The sequence below is a fragment of the Callithrix jacchus genome, chromosome 8 (genome assembly GCF_049354715.1).
Source record: "Callithrix jacchus isolate 240 chromosome 8, calJac240_pri, whole genome shotgun sequence".
NCBI lineage: Eukaryota > Metazoa > Chordata > Mammalia > Primates > Cebidae > Callithrix > Callithrix jacchus.
Window position 1 is genome coordinate 24,340,284 of NC_133509.1, and position 19,160 is coordinate 24,359,443.

Sequence of the window (19,160 nt, forward strand, 5' to 3'; positions counted from 1 at the left end):
TTAATTGCCCTCATTTTATTATTATGATTACAAAATGACCTACTTTATTCCTGTAGATATTCTTTGCTGTGCAATTTACCTTGTCTAATATTAATATAGCCATTTCAGTTTTCTTTCGTGTTAGCATGGTAAATCATTTTCTGTCATTGTATCCATTTCTGTCATCCTATGTATTGTATATTTGTATTTTTTTTGTCAGTATTTAGAAGTTAGCAGCACTGTGATGAAGCTGCTGACACCCTCAAGCCCTTGTCACCTATGGCTGTGGAAGCTACTAGAAACTAAGGCCTTCTGGCTTAAGCATTATCTTCTCTTTGATCTTGGTTTGAAAGATTGATGTTATTTGTGATATATGGTATTACTGTTACTCTATTACTAAAGTATTTTCTAAGGATGAAGCCTGATACTAGTCAAGTTGCTGTATTTGAAATCTGAGAATTCTGAGAAAACACTTTTCATTACAAGGCACGGTTCAGAACAACTAAATCTTTCCTTGTTGCAATATTGAGCTCAGACCTTTCTTAGTCTTCACAGCATGATAAATTAATAACCTTGTTGAACTGTGGGCTTTCCTTTAAGTCATCTGTTAAACCTCAGATTAGATCAGAAAGGAACATCAGAATCTGCAAAAGGAGGCTTTACCTCATTCATCATTGCCACCTATCAGAAAACTGATTGTAACTGAGTGGCGGGGGGACAGATGGTAAACTGTCATCCTTATCAGCGGATGGCTTTTTCTCTTTTGCATGGTGTCTGTTTCACAGTATTTCATTAGCTTTATTTTTCTCATCTGTCACTTTAAACAATATAATAAATAAATTGTAACTGATAAAAATATAAGGATATCCTGCATCTTTGGAAAGGGACCTTAGCAGAGTTGAATCTTTTGTATAATTAAAATGACCTATCTATTTTCAAAAGTTGTCATTGCCATGTATGTTTAAAATGATGCTGTCACAAATGATGCATAAATAATAAATGATGCATAAATGATGAAAAGGCATTGCATTTCCAGTTTTCAAATTTTCTCAAATTTACTCTATGACAGAACTTCAAAGTTGAATGTAATGGAACTGTCAGTCTTTTTCTTTTTTTTTTTTTAAGGCATTTCTTGAGCACTTGCTTGTGTAATCTCTATTAGGCCAGGTGCCAGGGAAACAGTAAATGATGTCATGTGAGCCTACCTCTGACAAATGTCATAGTTTCTTGAATCTCTAAACACTCATTTTAATATGAATTAAGTGATTTTTCTATATCGTTTTAATTTTTGAATAGTCTTTGGATAATATCCATGGACATTTCATTTGATATGGCTAATGCCATCCAAGAATTTAGTAATTACAAATCAGTTTAAAGAGTTCCTCTGTGTTCTTTCTGGCACATAATCTGTTGGAATGTTTTTTTGGATGAGTGATCATCTATGAAAAGAACAGTTTACTACAGACTGCTTTGGTCTTAGTCTGAATAAAACTCTGACCCCCCAGAGAATCGTTCCTCTTTAACATAAGCAGTTAGCATTAAGTCCTCGATGCATAGTAGGTGTTGAATTAAATGTTAGTGAATTGCGCTAAAACCCTAACTTACTATCTTCAGTATGCTGTGTCTGTGAGGGTGCTATACGAAATAGATGATAAAGTGCTGTCTAAAAATGCCGTGTGTTTTTAGTTAAGTGTTCCTTTATTTTTCCCTTCTTTCATCTGTTTCTCTCTTGTTCTATTTTCTTTGTTCCTCTCCTTTCTTTTCCAGGTATGTTGATCTCTTTCCTGCCCTCCTGTACCTTCCTCACCTTTTTACTTCTCTCACCCTCTTCATCATCCAGAGAAATAAGAAATATAAAGTTTAACCCTTGAGTCCCCCACCCCTTCCCAGTTTGGGAAGAAGGCAGTGCGGGAATATTATAAATGCTTCCTGTTTATCTTATTTGTTGTCAGGCTAGGCAGGCTTAAAACACTTGTGTACTTAATATTTTTTAAATGTGAGGAAACATGGATTTTTCAATAAACTGATATCACTGGATTTTAGATTCCAAAGTTGATAAAATGTAGGCTGAGACTGAGGAAAATACTGTTTTTCCAAACGACATGTGAAAATCACTGTACTAGTTTTTTATATATTAGATGTATAATTTGGTTTCCACCCTGGTCTTGAAAATAAACCTTAAAGAAATAAGCCTCTTAAGCAAGATGTTGAATTTTTATTGAAAAAACAGTTCTGATTTTCTAATAAAAAATTTTGTATTACTGTAGTTAAGCTTTGGATCCTTTTTTTCAAAGCATACATTTAAATCCTTTTGGTCTAGGAAGAAAAATATCTTTGAATATTCTAAATTCTGTTATAATATTTTAAAATAATGGGAAGGAGATTATTTACTTCATTTTGCCACATTTTATGGATTGTGTTGAGACAACACTTGACAGAGCTCTGTAAGTGGCAGCTTAATAAAATTCTATGTTATGTCATTTATATTTCCTGCCTATTCTATTTTTAGAACTTTTATATTCTTTTCCAAAGATTATGAACCTATTGGTCAGGTTTTTTTCCTTGTCTCTTAAAAAATAAGGAAATATGGGAACCTTTAGGAGGAGTCTGATAGACTATCAAGGTCATAAACCTGAGTATCAATTATTTCATAGAATATAGTAAATTATGTTCGGAAAACCAGAGCTTTGGTCTAGTATGCCATAAAAAGTAATTAAAAGAGTAAGAAGGTGTAAACTTTGATGAGATCATGTCTGCATAGGTATTAGTTTCTTTATGTACATTATTAGTATTTTAAACTATAGCAGTGTTGTTTAAAATTTCACAGTTATGACTTAAAAACGATACTTAAAATTTTATTGTGTGTGTGTGAAATTAGCCACCATTAATTAGCTTTTGGGCTTGTTATATTGATTTTTAGAACATTAGGGAAGGGGAACTTTAGAATGTATTATCCCAGAGAAATAGTCATGAGTTGCAGACTTTATCTTGCTGTGGATCTCTTGACTCACAGTTTCTGCTTCTACTGCATCGAGCTCTTTCCTGTACCTAAAATGAAAACAATGTCTTCTTTAAGGCTCAAGTAGAATGAGCAGTATGAAAGCTGGTCAAATAACACTAATTTCTGATTCTCTTAGTAGGAGATAGGAATTGTATTATGCAAGACTCAGTAAGGCTAGAAGTTGCATTTTAAAAATTAGGAAGGAAGGAGATCCAGACACCTTTTTGGAAATTTTTACTGTGATTTACATTTTGAAAATGAGTAAGTAAATCTTAGCTACTGTGTCTCACAGGGTATAGATTTGTTTTTTCTTGTGCCTGTGACATAATTATTAGTATTGAGAGTAGATACGAAAAGGTGAGTGATGTCTACACAACAGAGACTGTACAACAACTATAACCTTATGCAAATTGACCCTCTAACTTGAAAGATACTGCTTTTTCTTCCATTTCCTTAGTAAAATTAATTTTATAATGAAGTACATATTAATATATATTTTAGAAAATTGAAATGAAAACAAAGTAATGCCTGCTGTATTAACATTTTGATCTAATTATTTTCTGCTCTTTGTGCCCAAATATGCAAAACTCACACATTTGTATATAAACTGCATTGCATAGATTTGAATCCAGAATTTTTATCTAACATTATACAATGAAAATTTTAATATAATTAAATCTATGTAGTATCATCTCCATGTATGTGCCATAATTTATGTAATCAATTTCCTACTGCTGATATTTTGTTGTGAATCTCACTGCGGTGAATATAGAGAAATCTTTTTGTACATCCCTACTTCGTTATGTACAAATCTTTTGTATGTCTCTACTTCAGAATAAAAATTTAAGTATGTTTTAATGACTGAGCACTTACTAAATATTAAGCAGACTGGGATGTAAGACTAGTTGACTGTTTAGCAAGGTAGATTGTTATGAAATGTGACAATATAGAACAGGGGCAGGTATACCAGTATCCAAAGAGCTCCATCTTTTTGATGACTAGAGCTATAGATGACTTGAAGTGAACAGCATTTGAAATAAAGGAGGTAAAATTTCTATACTTTTCTGATCCCAGCCAGTGCAGGCTGGGTGAAGGAGTGGGGTGTTAAGAAAGGATGCCATCGCCGGGCATGGTGGCTCATATCTGTAATACTAGCACTTTGGGAGGCTGAGGTGGGCAGATCACCTGAGGTCAGGAGTTCGAGACCAGCCTGGCCAACATGGTGAAACCCCATCTCTACTAAAAATACTAAAATTAGCTAGGTGTGGTGGTGGGCACCTGTAATCCCAGCTACTCTCAAGGCTGAGGTAGGAGAATCACTTGCTCAGGAGGTGGAGGTTGTAGTTAGCTTAGATCTGGCCACTGTACTCCAGCCTGGGTGACAGAGTGAGATTCCACTCAAAAAAAAAAAAACAAAAAAACCCAGTTTCATGGAATGCACTACCCATCCCTGAGGATAGAGTAAAGAGTGCTGCATACCCGAGTACATAGGCTCTCAAGTATATTAGATTATGGACCTAGAGCATCAAGAGTAATTTCAGAACCTACGGGTTAGTATGTGGATCCTGTTAGTGTACTTCCTGTCATGGCAGATTTGGCTGTGAAAAAGGTAAAGGTCATTAGAACCTTCAATTCAAAGTAGCTCCAGAAATCAGAGCCTGACTCTTTTTCATCAGCATGTTACTTAGAAGGTTCAGCTTCTGTGTCATTCTGTAATTGCCAGTTAACGCTTGTCGTGTTCCAAAGTCTCAGACATAAGAGAACCAGGCAAGGAAAGTGACTAGATTGATACAAATATATCACCTCTTCTTTCAGTAAAGAATGTCTTTATTAATTTTATTTTTCTGCACAAGCTTGTTTTCTCCTATCCTTATAACACATTTCAAACTTGCAATATAGTATATGCTTTCAGCACTTGAAGGTGCACAAATATGTTAATTTCATTTTAATTTCACATCATTAGATACTTGAAAGATATAAATATTATAATTTTCTTTACTTATTTGGCAAGCCAATATACAAAATGACTATTTTATAAACTAATTATTATGGCGAATTAAAAACCTACATAATAGTGGACAGAATAGTATGATAAACCTCCACTTACTCATCATATAACCTTGCAGTGATAAACTTGTGGTAAATCCTACCTCACTGATACTCCATCCTCTCTCCGTAAGTACTATTTTGAAGTCAGTTCCAGATAACATTTCATTATGGATATTTTTTATGGACATTTTCTTTCTGCTTCTGAAAGTAATACATACTTGTTATAAAAGAGGAAATGAAAAACTTGTCACAATCATCTAGTGAGAAATTTTAATTTTTGCTTTTTCTTATATTTATGCATATCAGTGTATACATATAAATATACACGAAATATATATTATGTGTAAACTTTTTCTGCATAATTGTATTAGGGAAAGGACTAAGCTGCTATGAAAGCACCAAAATACAATGGTTTTAAGAATATAGAAATGTATTTTTTACAGTACAGTTCTGAGGTAAGCAGACTTTCAATTGCTTTATGTGAGATGTTTTTCAGGGACCCATTTTCTGTCTTTACCATCTCTTCAGGTATGCCCTCCCTTCATGATTAGAGCTGTTGTTACAGGCTCTTTTGTGTTGCAGTTTGCAGAAGGGGAGGAGTAAATGAACCTTAAAACACCAAGTATGTGTTCATTTTCCAATTAGGCATACTCAGTCACATGGTCATCTCAAGAGGGACTGGGAAATTCAGTTCCTGGTGAAAGGCTTATGTGACTTGCTATAAAGCTCTGTTACTATGGAGTCTGGTGCAGTGCAGTATTTTCTTTGTCCTCTTTTTCTTCCCATAAAGACACATGAACCTACTGTCTTGGTCAGACTCAGATTTGATCCATTTGGTAAGACTATAATGGTATTGAGTTCTTTCATCAAGATGAACATAATTTATTGTGTTTTCTTTTTGTGGTATTGACATATCAATGATTGACCCTTAGTACCTAGATCCACTAATTCATAGATATGGGGATATTCCAATTCTGCATTTCATTTTCATTTATTATTTATACATTTATAAAGAGATGGTTCCCTCATCTACTATTTGACTACTGAGTACAGCTTGTGTGTGTGAAAGTCAGTACACATTTTTTTATTTACCAGTTTTCAAAATAATGAACCAGTTTCTTACTATCTTCCATTTGATTGGGGTGTGTGTGTGTGTGTGTGTGTGTGTGTGTGTTGTGTGTAAAGATAGATAAATTATGAACTATTATGAACTGATGGATTTAAGTATTTTTAATGGGTTTCAGTCATTTGTAGTTTTTTTTTTTTTAATCTCAAATTATGCCATCTTTTGTTGAGTGGGAGTCTGTTAGAGTTTGTTTTCAAGTCCTTTTGACATGAGCCCAGTCGAATTTGATAGGTGCCTTTCTACCCAGTTTGACAAGGTGTTAGACTCATGGTCATATATTTTGGTAAGAAACTCTGGGTACTTTTACTGGGAAATTTTATTTTAAGACCATAATCAGAAATGCTCATTGCTAATGGGTTGATCATTGTGAACAGAATTACAAAATGAAGAAATGAAATATGTGTATATGTGTGTGTCCACTCGGCCTCTTCTGTATTGCATCCTGTGTATCTTTTCCTCCATACCAAATATTTGGTTCTCAAGGATACAAGAGATGATAGATTATAATATAATGGCATTTGCTCTATCCTGCCTAACACGCACAGCAGTCTTAGAATAACATTACTAATAGTACCACCATCAGTGTAATTACCAAGAACAGTTTAAAATTCTTTTAATACGTTTTCCCCAGTTTCCCCATATTTTAAAAATAGTATCACAATGAGACACCAGCATTATATACTGGATTCTTTAGCTTTTTATCGCTAATTTAGTCTCAGTTCTATAAGTATACACGTAATGTTCACCAGTAGTCCTTATGTCCATGTTTCTCTAGTCATTTTTCTTTTCTGAGACATATTCTCTAGTAGATTCCTCAGAAAGGTTTATGAGAATATTCTCTAGGTTCTTAAAATGTTGATAATAGTTTATTTGTGCTTTTTTTTTGCTTGAAAGTTAATTTTACTAGATAGAAAATCCTTACCTTCTATTTCTTTCTTGAAAATACTAAATAATTATTTTCTTTTGGCATAAAATGTTGCTGTCAAAAAGGCTTATGATAATTTAATTTTTTTCCTTGTAAGTCACTTGTTTTTTTTACCCTAAATGCTGAAATAAATTTCTTTAAATTTAAGGCCCAGAAATTTTAATACGATATGTCAATATTAGTCTCTGTAGGTCAGTATTTTTGAGTGTATGGTATACTTTTTCAATATTTATCTTGTTGAAAGTTTTATTGGATTAATGTTTTTAATATTTGATCTGTTCTCTTGCTTTGGTTTACTTTTTCAAGAACTCCTATTATCTGGATCTCATCTTTGCCTATCTTCAGTATTTTCACTTACTTTCAAATCATTTTTATTTTTTTATTTAAAAAATTTTATCCTTTGTACATTTTATTTGAGGCATTATTTGTTGTGTTTATTTACTCTTATACATCTTCTGTTTTGTTTTTATTTCTTAAATGATTTCTTACATTGCGGTCTTTTTTTGTTTTATGACCTAATTATTGAGTTTTTAAGATAGTGATTTCTGTTGTTCTCTCATGCCTTATATATATATATTGTGTGTGTGTCTGTGTGTGTGTGTATTTCAGCTTATTTTGAAATAGAAAGTTACATTTTGACCTGTGCATACATTTTTTTGGTGTGTTTTTTTGTTGTTGTTTGTAAGGTTGCTATTCTATTTATTTGTTTTCTTCTGATAACTTTGGCATTTGGCCTTGATAGTTTTCTGTTGCTAATTTTTACATGGAATTAGATTTATGAAACTTGAAATGTGTTTATAGAAAGCTGGACAAAAGAAACATCCTAAGTCAAAGAAAACAAAATGTAGACAAATAGTCAAGCATACCTAATACCAATTTTTCAGTTAACTAATCGACAGATTTACAAAAAAACAGGAACATTACATACTGGCAAACCACTTACGGGGACATAAATTAATTCCCATTTTGGTTGTTCAATTTGGGAATACTTATCAAAAAGTCTTAAATATATGTGTAATCTGCGGCCCAGGTTTTTTATTTCTGTGATTTGATCATAAAGAAATAATTGACTATTTGTTTAAATTTGAACTGTAGGAATATTTTGTTGCACTATTTATGACATTGAAAAATTAAATATTATCCAGATGTCTGACAACAAGGCATTGGTCAAAATAGGTATATTCATGAAATGGAGTAGCTTACTTCTGTTAGCTTATGTTGTAGAATATTTAATGGTGGGAATATATATCAAATATAGCAGATTTTAAATTTTATAAATGGGATAACCTATTTTTATAAAACTTTATGTGCAAAGAAAAATGTCTGGAAGAATATACTTCAAAATATTAGTTTTTTTCTAGGTATCAGAAATATTTTAATCTTAATTTTATTTATATATATTTTCTATAATTAACACGTTTTGTGTTAAAAAATTTACTATTAAGTCAAACAAAACATATGCTTATTTGTCTCTGGTTTTGAGATTTTAAAAACATTAACATGAATGACTGATGTATGTGGTTTGTATGTGAATATGAGTGTAAAGGCGTCTGTAACAAAGGTGTGATTCTTGATAGTTCTGGTTAGAGACCACGTTTCTTTGTATAGTGACTGCATTTGTGTATAAGTTTCCTCAATGGTTTCTGTTAGATATGTAAATAACGTTTATATACCACTGAAAAATATTATAATTTCGACCTTTCACAAAACTGAAGATATCATTTAGAATATTTCTTTTCCTTAGTACAGTGATCAAATTACATGTCAGAGACTAGCCTGCATTAGCAGCATGGCAGGAGGGAATGTGGAGTAGTAAAAAAGCATGATCTATTAAAGTCAGCCAGTCGTGGTTTTGATCTTGAGCTTTGTGACCATGGGCATCATACCAAACCTCTTTGAAGTTTGCATCTGTAAGCATTTGTGTTTGTTAAGCATCTGTGAAATGTAAACATACTATCTAACCTGCTTTATGGGATTGTGAGGATGATAGGAAATTGTGTAATTGATCCAGTCCTTTGCTTATCACATAATACGGTTTGCTTATCACATCATATGTGTTCAGTAAATGATAGTATGGATGGTGATTTCACATATGACTTGCTTTGTTCCATATATCTTTGGGAGATAATGGGAAGAGGGTTTTCTCCCCCTGACGCTCACTCTGTTCTTTCTTTGAAAAGAAAGACCTGGGTTATTTTTTTTAAGTTGTATTTATATGTGTGTACTTACAACTTAAATCATTACTTTAGGTTAGTGCCGCCATATAAAGGTGTAGTATACCATGGGCCTGGTTTATCAAAGAAAATAGGAGAAAGAAATCAAATTTTCTAATCAAAGAAATTCTGATTTTCTAATCAAAGAAACAGAAAAGAGAATATTTTCTTCATTTGACTGTGGGGTTTTTGTTTTTTTTGTTGCTTGTTTTTTGTTGGTAGGTTCATAATTTGGAAAATGAGCACAATTCTGTAACTCAAACCTATTTCCAGCCATATCTTTAAGGTAGTAGTCAAGAATGTGGATTCCCTAATCATCTCTCTGGGTTTAAATTTGGACTCTGTTGCTTTACTAGCTGCAAAGTCACTCAGTCATGGTTTTGGTCTTCTAACTTTAAAAAAATTAGTTAACTTTATGTTCAAGTTTTCTCGTAGTTAAAACAAGGATAATAAAAATATGTACCTTCTAAGTATGTTCTAAGTATAGTTCTAAGTATGAGATGAGTGATAATATTTAAAGTTCTTATCTGAATGTATCTTGTATAACAAGCCCTCATAAATACTATTATTAGCTGTTATTACATTAACTCTTTGTATTCATTTATCTAATACATACATACTAAGTGCTTGCCATGTATCAGGCACAGTTACAGACATAGAAACATCAGTGAACAAAACAAAGTCATTGCCCTTCGGAAACTTGTGTTTGAGGAAGGAAATTGCAAATTAATATATAATGTTAGGCAGTGATGTGAAAGAAGTCCTATGAAGAAGCATAGAGAGAGTAAGAAAATAGCATCTAATAGAGGGTGTTATTTAAGGCGGCATTCATTTTGGCCGAGACCACGCAAATACCCGAGAGAATATTCTTGGCTAAGGGAACAACATATATAGAGTCCTGAGGCAGTAACGTTTCTGATGGATGTGGGGAACAACAAGAGGACCGCTGTGGGTGTAGTTTTAGTGAAGAAAGAAGAGAGTTGGTAGGTGAGACCAGAGAGATCAGTGACTCAGCCTTGTAGGCCATGGGGAAGAATTTGGATTTACTCTAAGTGTGATGAGAATCTAGGTTGATAAAAGGAATAATGTGATTTGACTGTATAAAAAAATTTGGCTGCTTTTACAGCGAAAACACCTAGGAGTCAAGTTAGAAACTGAGAGATGAGTTAAGAGGCTATTACAGTAGTATAAATGAATGCTGATGGTCACTTAGAGTAGGTGATGGTGTAGGGAGAAGTGGTTGAATTGGGGATATATTTGAAAGGAGAACTGATAGGATTTGCTCATGTATTGGACATAAGCAATTATGTGAATAATGGTATGATTTACTGAAATAGAAAACACTCTTGGAAGAACAACTTGATGTACACAAGGAACATAAGAGTTTTGTTGTAGGCGTGTTATTTTTGAAATGCTGTTTATGGAAATGCTCCACCTAACTGGAGATTTCGAGGATACTTTTTTTTTTTTTAAAGACAGTCTTGCTTTGTTGCCCAGGCTGGAGTGCAGTGGCACAATCTCAGCTCACTGCAACCTCCACCTCCTGGGTTCAAGTGATTCTTCTGTCTCAGCTTGCCCGGTAGCTGGGATTACAGGTGTGTATAGACATACACCACCATGCCTTACTAATTTTTGTAATTTTAATAGAGATGGGATTTTACCATATTGGCCAGGCTGGTCTCGAACTCCTGCCCTCAAGTGATCCTCCCACCTCGGCCTCTCAAAATGCTGAGATTACAGGTGTGAGCCACTGCGCCTGTCTGGGGAGACATTTTTACACAGGTGACTGCAGTTCAGGAGAGAGATGAGAACTAGAGATAAAAATTGAGAATGTTCTGTGTATGAATATTTCAAGGTACTGTACTAGATGAGTGAGTTTGGACAGAGAAGAAGAAAGCTCTGAGGATAGCTCTGGGGTGCTGCAGCATTTAGAGATCAACAAGAGGAAAAGGACCCAGCAAAGAAGACTTAGAAGGAGCAGCCAGTGAGTTAAAAGGACAATGTGATGTTAGGAGACCCAGTGAAGGAGGAGTCTCTAGTGAGAGGAAATGATTTGTAGGACTAAGGTTGCAAGAAACACATAAGAACTGAACGTTGGCCACCGGCATTGTTGACCTTGACCACGAAAATCTGTAGATTGGTAAGGGTGGTAAAGGCCAGCTGGACTAAAATGAATTTGGGAGACAATGAGAGCTAAGCAAATAGAGGCAAAATACACTTTCTTTGAACAAATTTGGGGTAGCAGCTGGAGGGGGACATACAAACAATGATCCTTTTGAGATGATTTAAGTAGAAACAGGAAAACTGATGATGCAGGTAAGAGGATTTCTCCTAAAATGTGAGACAAGGAATGGGATCCAGTGTATATTTGGAGGACTTGATCTTAGAAAGGAACGTGTGTTCATATATTATAACAGGAGGGAAGAGAGTGTATGGTCACATATGCAAATTGTTCGCTACATTTGTCTGTGGGAGTGTGTGGAAGCTCTCTTCTGAATAATGCTGTTTTCCTCAAATAAATGTGGTCATTAACTGAGGGATGGGGTTAGGAGATGCGGGATATTGGAGATTTAACGATAGAATCTAAAATTTTTAGCAAAGTGAGTATAATGAAGGGTTGTTTGACTGCCTGGGAATACTAGAGGCCACTTGAGGTTTCATTTCACAAATTTAAAGTTTGTAATTAATAGCCACATTAATCTGCTTCAAATGCAGGCTCAGAATAGGGAGAGAGTTGGATTTAGGGTTGGGATTTTGCCATGCAGGTACATGCAGCAGAATGATCATAGTTATAGGCCATAAAATCTAAGATGGATAGGGAGGGAAATGGGGCCAAACACTGTGTGCTGTCCTCGAACCAAAGCTTTGCTGCTGATACCCATGTTCCACTTTCTCATCTCTAGAATATGTTTTCTGAGATGACATTCTTTTCCCTTCCTGCAACCTTATCCCACTCCCAGCCCAACCACACATACTTATCTAATATCCATATGTGCACGTTATCCTTTCTTCAAGGGATAGCAAATATAGTGCTTTCTTCCTGAATTTTCCCCCCTTAACCCTAGTGAAGAGTGCTCTTGTTTCCCTCTTTGAGCTCTTCCAGCACTCTCAATCTCTCATTGACTTGGTATTATAGGTGGTATCATAGTTTCATACGTATACTTTACATTTTCTACTCTACTCTTGTGATATTATGGTAGGGAGTATGTCCTTGTATCCTTAGCATGAGGCACAGTTGATATGTAATGAAGTGAATTCAGTGATGTACAAACCTTAACTGAAACAGTTGCTTCGGCGTTTTCCAAAACAATTGTAAAACCAGTGTATCACAGAGATTACTTGTAGTTTTATCAAATATCTTATACTCACTGTAGTCTGCGCAATCCTATATTACATTTAAATACTCATCCTCATGATTATGATTTTATTTGTTTTTCTTGCAGGAGCATCTTTCCTTGAAGAAGTATATTATTGACATTGTGATCGAAAGTACAGCTCCAGCAGAGGCTTTGAAAGATGGAGAAGAACGGCAAAAAAATAAAAAAAAAGCCAAAAAGATAAAAGCCCGAATGAACTCCAGGTACCTTAAATGCTCTTAAAAACAAAAGAAAAACTCTTATGATGTATCTTTTAATGTAAATCCAAGGAAGACAAAAAAAGTTTAAAGTTGTTTGCTTCGTGAAAGCCTTGGAAATAACACTGATGAGCCTAATTTATAGCCACTTTCCTTGATTGAGAAGGAAAACTGCGTATCGATCTAAAGCCCTTGCTTTCACCTGTTAAGAGCTCTTCTTATAATTGGATGCCAAAGCTCTGCCAAACTTGTGCCTCCTTCAGCATACAATAGTATGTTTAAGTATGTGTAAACCAAACCTATTTTTCTTTCCAACTATTGATTTTTAAATGAAGTATCAAAGAAAATCAATAGCAATCAACAAATAGATGTCTACTGGCTGTAGTGTCAAATCCCATGACTAGATTTAATCAATTTGGTTGCCTGTCACAACAAGAAAAAGTTCAAGAAATATCTTAAAATGGAAAGTGAGTTGTCAGACCTGTAGTTTATCATCAGCCTCCAAAGTGTCATCTGAAGTTCAGACAGCTATGTAGTACATCATTACCTCACAAGCTTTGAGTGTCATCTGATGACAGATGAGTCCTGTTGGAGGACACAAAGATAGTTCTTCTTTAGTAGCTAATCCATTGCTGTTTGAGGGAAACTATTCTGAATATGCCCTTACACTTTTATTACTAAGTATCTCACAGATGGAGAAACTTGAGCTATGGGATTATAGAAATAAACAACTTACAAATGGTGAATAGTGCAGTATGAGTTTTTAAATAGTTTTCTCGAATTCTGTTAAGAATGTCATTGGTAGTTTGATAGGAATAGCATTGAATCTATAAATTGCTTTGAGTAGTGTGGCCATGTTAACAATAAATTCCTTCTCTCCATGAGCATGGAATATTTTTGCCTTTGTTCATGTCATCTCTGATTTCTTCGAGCAGTGTTTTGTAATTCTTGTTGTAGACATCTTTTACCTCCATGGTTAACTGTATTTCTAGGTATTTTATTCTTTTTTTGTGGCTGATGTGTGAATGGGATTGCATTCTTGAATTGGCCCTCAGCTTGGATGTTGTTGGTGTGTAGAAATCCCACTGAATTTTGTACATTGATTTTATATCCTGAAATTGTGCTGAAGTTGTTTATTGTATCTAGGAATTTTGGGGCAGAAACTCTGGGGTTTTCTAGATATTCAGTCATATCTTCTGCAAACAGAAATAGTTTGACTTCCTCTCTTCCTATCTGGATGTCTTTTATTCATTCTCTTGCCTGATTGCTCTGGCTAGGACCTCTACTACTATGCTGAATAGCAGTGGTGAGAGTGGGAATCCTGTCTTGTTCCTTTTCTCAACGGGAATGCTTCCAGCTTTTGCCTGTTCATTATGATGTTGGCTCTGTGTTTGCCATATACAGTTCTAATTATTTTGAGACGTATTCCTTTACTGCCTATTTTGTTGAGGATTTTTAACATGAAGGGATGTTGAATTTTATTGAAAACCTTTCTTGTGTCTATTTAGATGATCTTATTTTTGTTTTGGGTATGGATAAATCCTGTTTATTGATTTGTGTTGGTTGACCAACCATGCACCCTAGGGATAAAGCCTGTTTGATCATGGTTAGCTTTTTGATGTGCTGCAGGGTTTGGTTTGCTAGTATTTTCCTGAGGATTTTTTTTCATCATGGATAATGGCCTGTGTTCTGTTCTTTTCTTTTCGTTTCTTTTCTTTTTTCTTTCTTTCTTTCTTCTTTTTTTGTTGTGTCTCTGCCAGATTTTGATATCAGAATGATGCTTGGCATATAGAATGAGTTAAGAATCCCTCCTTCTCAATGTTCTGGAATAATTTCAGTAAGAATGGTACCAGCTCTTCTTTATACATTTAGTGGAATCTGGCTCGGAATCTGGTCCTGGGCTTTTTCTGGGTGATAGGCTTTTTATTACTGATTCAGTTTCAATCCTAGTTATTGGGCTGTTTAGCAATACAATTTCTTCCTCATTCAATCTCGAAAGGTTGTCTGTTTCCAGGAATTTATCACTTTTTTCTAGAAAAGAAGAATTTATCATTTTCTTCTAGTTTGTCTGCATAGAGGTGTTTGTAATCGTCTCTGAGGGTTGTTTTTACATTTCTGTAGAACTGGTAGAAATGTTCCCCTTGACATTTCTGATTGCGCTTATTTGGATCTTAGGTCTTTTTTTCTTTATTAGTCTTGTCAAAACTAGGTCTATTCGTCTTTGTCAAAACAATCAGCTCTTGGATTTGTTGGTGGTTTGCATGTTTTTTTCTCATCTCAGTTTTCTTTTGGTTATTTCTTTTCTCCCACTAGCTTTGGGGTTGGGTTCCTCTTTCTGTGGTTCATTTGGGTATGATGTTAGGTTGTTAATTTGAGATCTTTTTAACATTTTGATGTGAGTTTAGCACTGTAAACTTCCTGCTTAACACTGCTTTAGCTGTGTCCCAGAGATTGTAGTATGTCATATATTTTTTCTCATTAGTTTCAAGAATTTCTTGATTTCTGCTTTAATTTTATTGTTTGCTCCAAAGTCATTTTGGAACAGGTTGTTTAATTTCCATTTCATTATATGGTTTTAAGCACTCCTCTTAGAATTGATATTTATTTTTGTGGTGTCGTGGTCTGAGATCGTAGTATGATTTTGTGTTTTTGAATTTGCTAAGAATTGTTTCGCGGCTCACTGTGTGGGTGATTTTAGACCATGTGCCTTTTGCAGATGAGAAGAATATGTATTATGTTGTTTTGGGTTAGAGGGTTCTGTAGATGTCATTAGTCCATTTAGTGAAGTGTCAAGTTCAGGTTCTGAATATCACTGTTAGTTTTCTGCCTCAGTAGTGTGTTTAATGCTATCGGGGGGTATTGAAGTCTCCCACTATTATTGTGTGGCTATCTAAGTATTTTCATAGGTTTCTAGGAACTTGTTTTATGAATCTGTGCTCCTGTGTTTGGTACCTACATGTTTAGTATAGTTAGGTCTCTTGTTTTATTGAACCCTTTACTATTATGTAATGCTCTTTGTCTTTTTTGCTTGTTATGGATTTAAAATCTACTTTTTCCTGGAATTACAGTAGCAACCCTTGCTTTTTTCTGTTTCCTCTTGGTAGATTTTTATCCATCCCTTTACTTTGAACCTGTGACTATCACTGCTTGTGAGATGGGTCTGTTGAAGACAGCATATGATTGGGTCTTGCTTCTTTATCCACCTTTTAATTGGGGGCATTTTACATTTAAAGTTAATATTGATATTAAGTTTGATAGAAATGGCATTAAATCTGTAAATTGCTTTGGGTTGTACAGCCATTTTTACCATATTAACTTTTCCATTCCATGAGCATGGAATGTTTTTCCATTTGTTTGTGTAATTTGTAATTTTTTCAGCAGTTTTGTAGTTGTTCTTTTAGAAGTCTTTCTCCTCCTTGGTCAGCTGTATTCTTAGGTATTTCATTTTTTTGTGTGGCTATCATGAATGGGATTGTGTTCTTGATTTGACACTCAGCCAGAATACTGTTGGTATATAGCAACGCTATTGATTTCTGTTCATTGATTTTGTATTCTGAAACTTTACTAATGTCATTTATCAATTCTAGGAGCCTTTGGCAGAGTCTTTATGATTTCCTAGGTGTAGAATCATGTTGTCAGCAAAGATAAATAGTTTTATTTCTTTTCCTATTTCGATGCCTTTTATTTCTTTCTCTTTCTTGATTTCTCTGGCTAGGACTTTTAGTTCTGTGTTGAATAGGAGTGGTGAGAGTGGGCATCCTTGTCTTGTTCCAGATCCAAGCAGAATGGATTCTGTCCCTTCAGTATGATGTTGGCTCTTATTATTATCATTATTATTTTAAAATATTTTTTGAGACAGAATCTCGCTCTGTCATCCAGGCTGGAGTGCAGTGGCATGATCTCGGCTCCCTGAAACCTCTGCCTCCCCTCCCAGGTTCACATGATTCTGCTGCCTCAGCCTCCCAAGTAAAAAATAAAAAATTTAAAAATTGCAAAGCATGGTCGCAATTTTTAAATTTTTTAAAAATATTTTATTTTTTAGCAGAAATGGTTTGACCAGTTGGCAAGGCTTATCTCGAACTCCTGACCTCAAGTAATCTGCCTGCCTCAGCCTTCCAAAGTGCTGGGATTATAGGCTCACATGAGCCATCGTGCCATCCTTATTTTTAGTTATGTTTCTTTGATGCATAATCTATTGAAAGTTTTCATCACGAAGAGATGTTGAATTTTATCAAAAGCTTCCTCTGCATCTATTTAGATGGTTATATTGATTTTGCTTTTGATTTTGTTTATGTGGTGAATCACATTTATTGATTTGCTGGTTGAACCAGCCTTACATCTCAGGAATAAAGCTTATTTGATTTGTGGTGTATTAACCTTTTAACGTGCTGCTGGATTTTATTTGCTAGGATTTTGTTGAGGATTTTTGCATCTGTGTTCATGAGGGATGTATGTCTAAAGTTTTTTTTTCATTGTGTCTCTGCCAAATTATGGTGTCAGTCTGATGGTGGCTTCATAGGATGAGTTAGGGAGAAGTCCCTCATCTCTAGCTTTTTTGGAATAGTTTCTGTAGGGTTGGTATCATTTCTTCTTTGTGTGTCTGGTGAATCTATCTGGTCCAGGTTTGTTTTCTTTTTGGAGTTTCTTTATTACTAATTCAAATTCTACATTGATACTGCTTTATTCATGATTTCAGTCTCTTCCTGATTCAGTCTTGTGCTTGCATTGAATTAGGAAGATTGTGTCCTTGCACTGAAAACATTCAATTTTAGAACATCACAAGTATGCCCACTCTCACCACTCCTATTCCACACAGTACTAGAAGTCCTAGCCAGAGCAATCAGGAAAGAAGAATAATTCAGTCTTGTGCTTGCATTGAATTAGAAAGATTGTGTGTTCTTGCATTGAATAAAATTTTGTTATTTTCCTTTTAATTTCTGTATAATTTTTAGTGACATCTTCTCTTTCATTACTGAAATTTTAATTTTTTTTCTTTGTTCCCCCGATCTCTGGCCAAGAATTTATCAATTTTGTTAATCTTTTGAAATAATGAATTTTTGCTTTATTTGATTTTCGTTTATTTTATTTCATTTGTGTTCTTTATTTTTTACTTGTATTTACTTCATATTTATTTTTTCCTGCTTTCTTAAGTTGGCCTCTGAGAGTATTGATTTGAAAGCTCTTTTTATAATATATGTAATTATAGCTATCAGTTTCCCTCTAATACCTACTTAACCTATATTCAACATATTTTAATGTTGTATTTTTATTTTTATATAGTTTGAAATATTTCTAATTTGACTTTTAATTTCTTTCACCCATTGATTACTTAGAAGCGTTTTGCTGAATTTTCAACGTATTTGGACTTTCCAGATATCTTTATGTCCTTAAGTAGTTAATTTTCTGTGGTTAGAGAAGATACTGGGTAGAATTTCGTTCCCTTTGAAAATATTAAGATTTGTTCTGTTTCTCAGCATCTGGTCTGCCTTGGTCAATACTGCTTATTTACTTGAAATGCACTTATATTGTGCTTATTATAGGTGTACTTTCTTTTTTTTTTTTTGAGATGGAGTTTTGCTCTTGTTACCCAGGCTGGAGTGCAATGGCGCGATCTCGGCCCACCGCAACCTCCACCTCCTGGGTTCAGGCAATTCTTCTGCCTTAGCCTCCTGAGTAGCTGGGATTACAGGCACGCGCCACCATGCCCAGCTAATTTTTTGTATTTTTAGTAGAGACGGGGTTTTACCATGTTGACCAGGATGGTCTCGATCTCTTGACCTCGTGATCCACCCGCCTCAGCCTCCCAAAGTGCTGGGATTACAGGCTTGAACCACCGCACCCGGCAGGTGTACTTTCAATGTCAGTTAGGTCTATGTTTTTAGAATAGTGTTAGAATCTTTTGTAATGGTCAATCTATAATATTGTCTATCTGATACTGTTTTGTTTGTTTCTTTAAAAAGAATGTCCATATTTTCAAATTTCATTATGTTTTAAAAAGTTTCTCCCTTCAGGTATTTTCTTCGAATTTAGAAACATTATTAGATGTATACACATTTAGAAGCATATAGTCTTGAAAAATGAATCTCTTTTTCATTATCAGTTTTCCTTCTTCATATCTTCTTCTAATTCTCTTTATCCTAAAACCTACTCTGTGTAATATTAAGAGCACCATTTCTATTTTTTAAAATTTATTTTTTGTGTGATATCTTTCCTTTTAAACTTTAACTGTGTCTCTTTATATTTAATGTGTTAACTATTATACTTACATAATTGAATCTCCTTTTTTCACCTAG

At 34.4% G+C, this 19,160-nt stretch overlaps 1 protein-coding gene across 50 annotated transcripts in view; it reads left to right on the forward strand.

The window, feature by feature from the left end:
* The window catches only part of SCAPER (S-phase cyclin A associated protein in the ER), a 550,606-nt gene that overhangs the window by 231,299 nt on the left and 300,147 nt on the right, over positions 1-19,160 (forward strand). For all 50 annotated transcript variants that reach the window (XM_078333930.1, XM_078333946.1, XM_078333966.1 and 47 more), the window contains one exon: positions 12,737-12,873. In XM_078333930.1, coding sequence (XP_078190056.1) covers positions 12,737-12,873 — 137 coding nt within the window. The remainder of the gene's footprint in view (positions 1-12,736; positions 12,874-19,160) is intronic.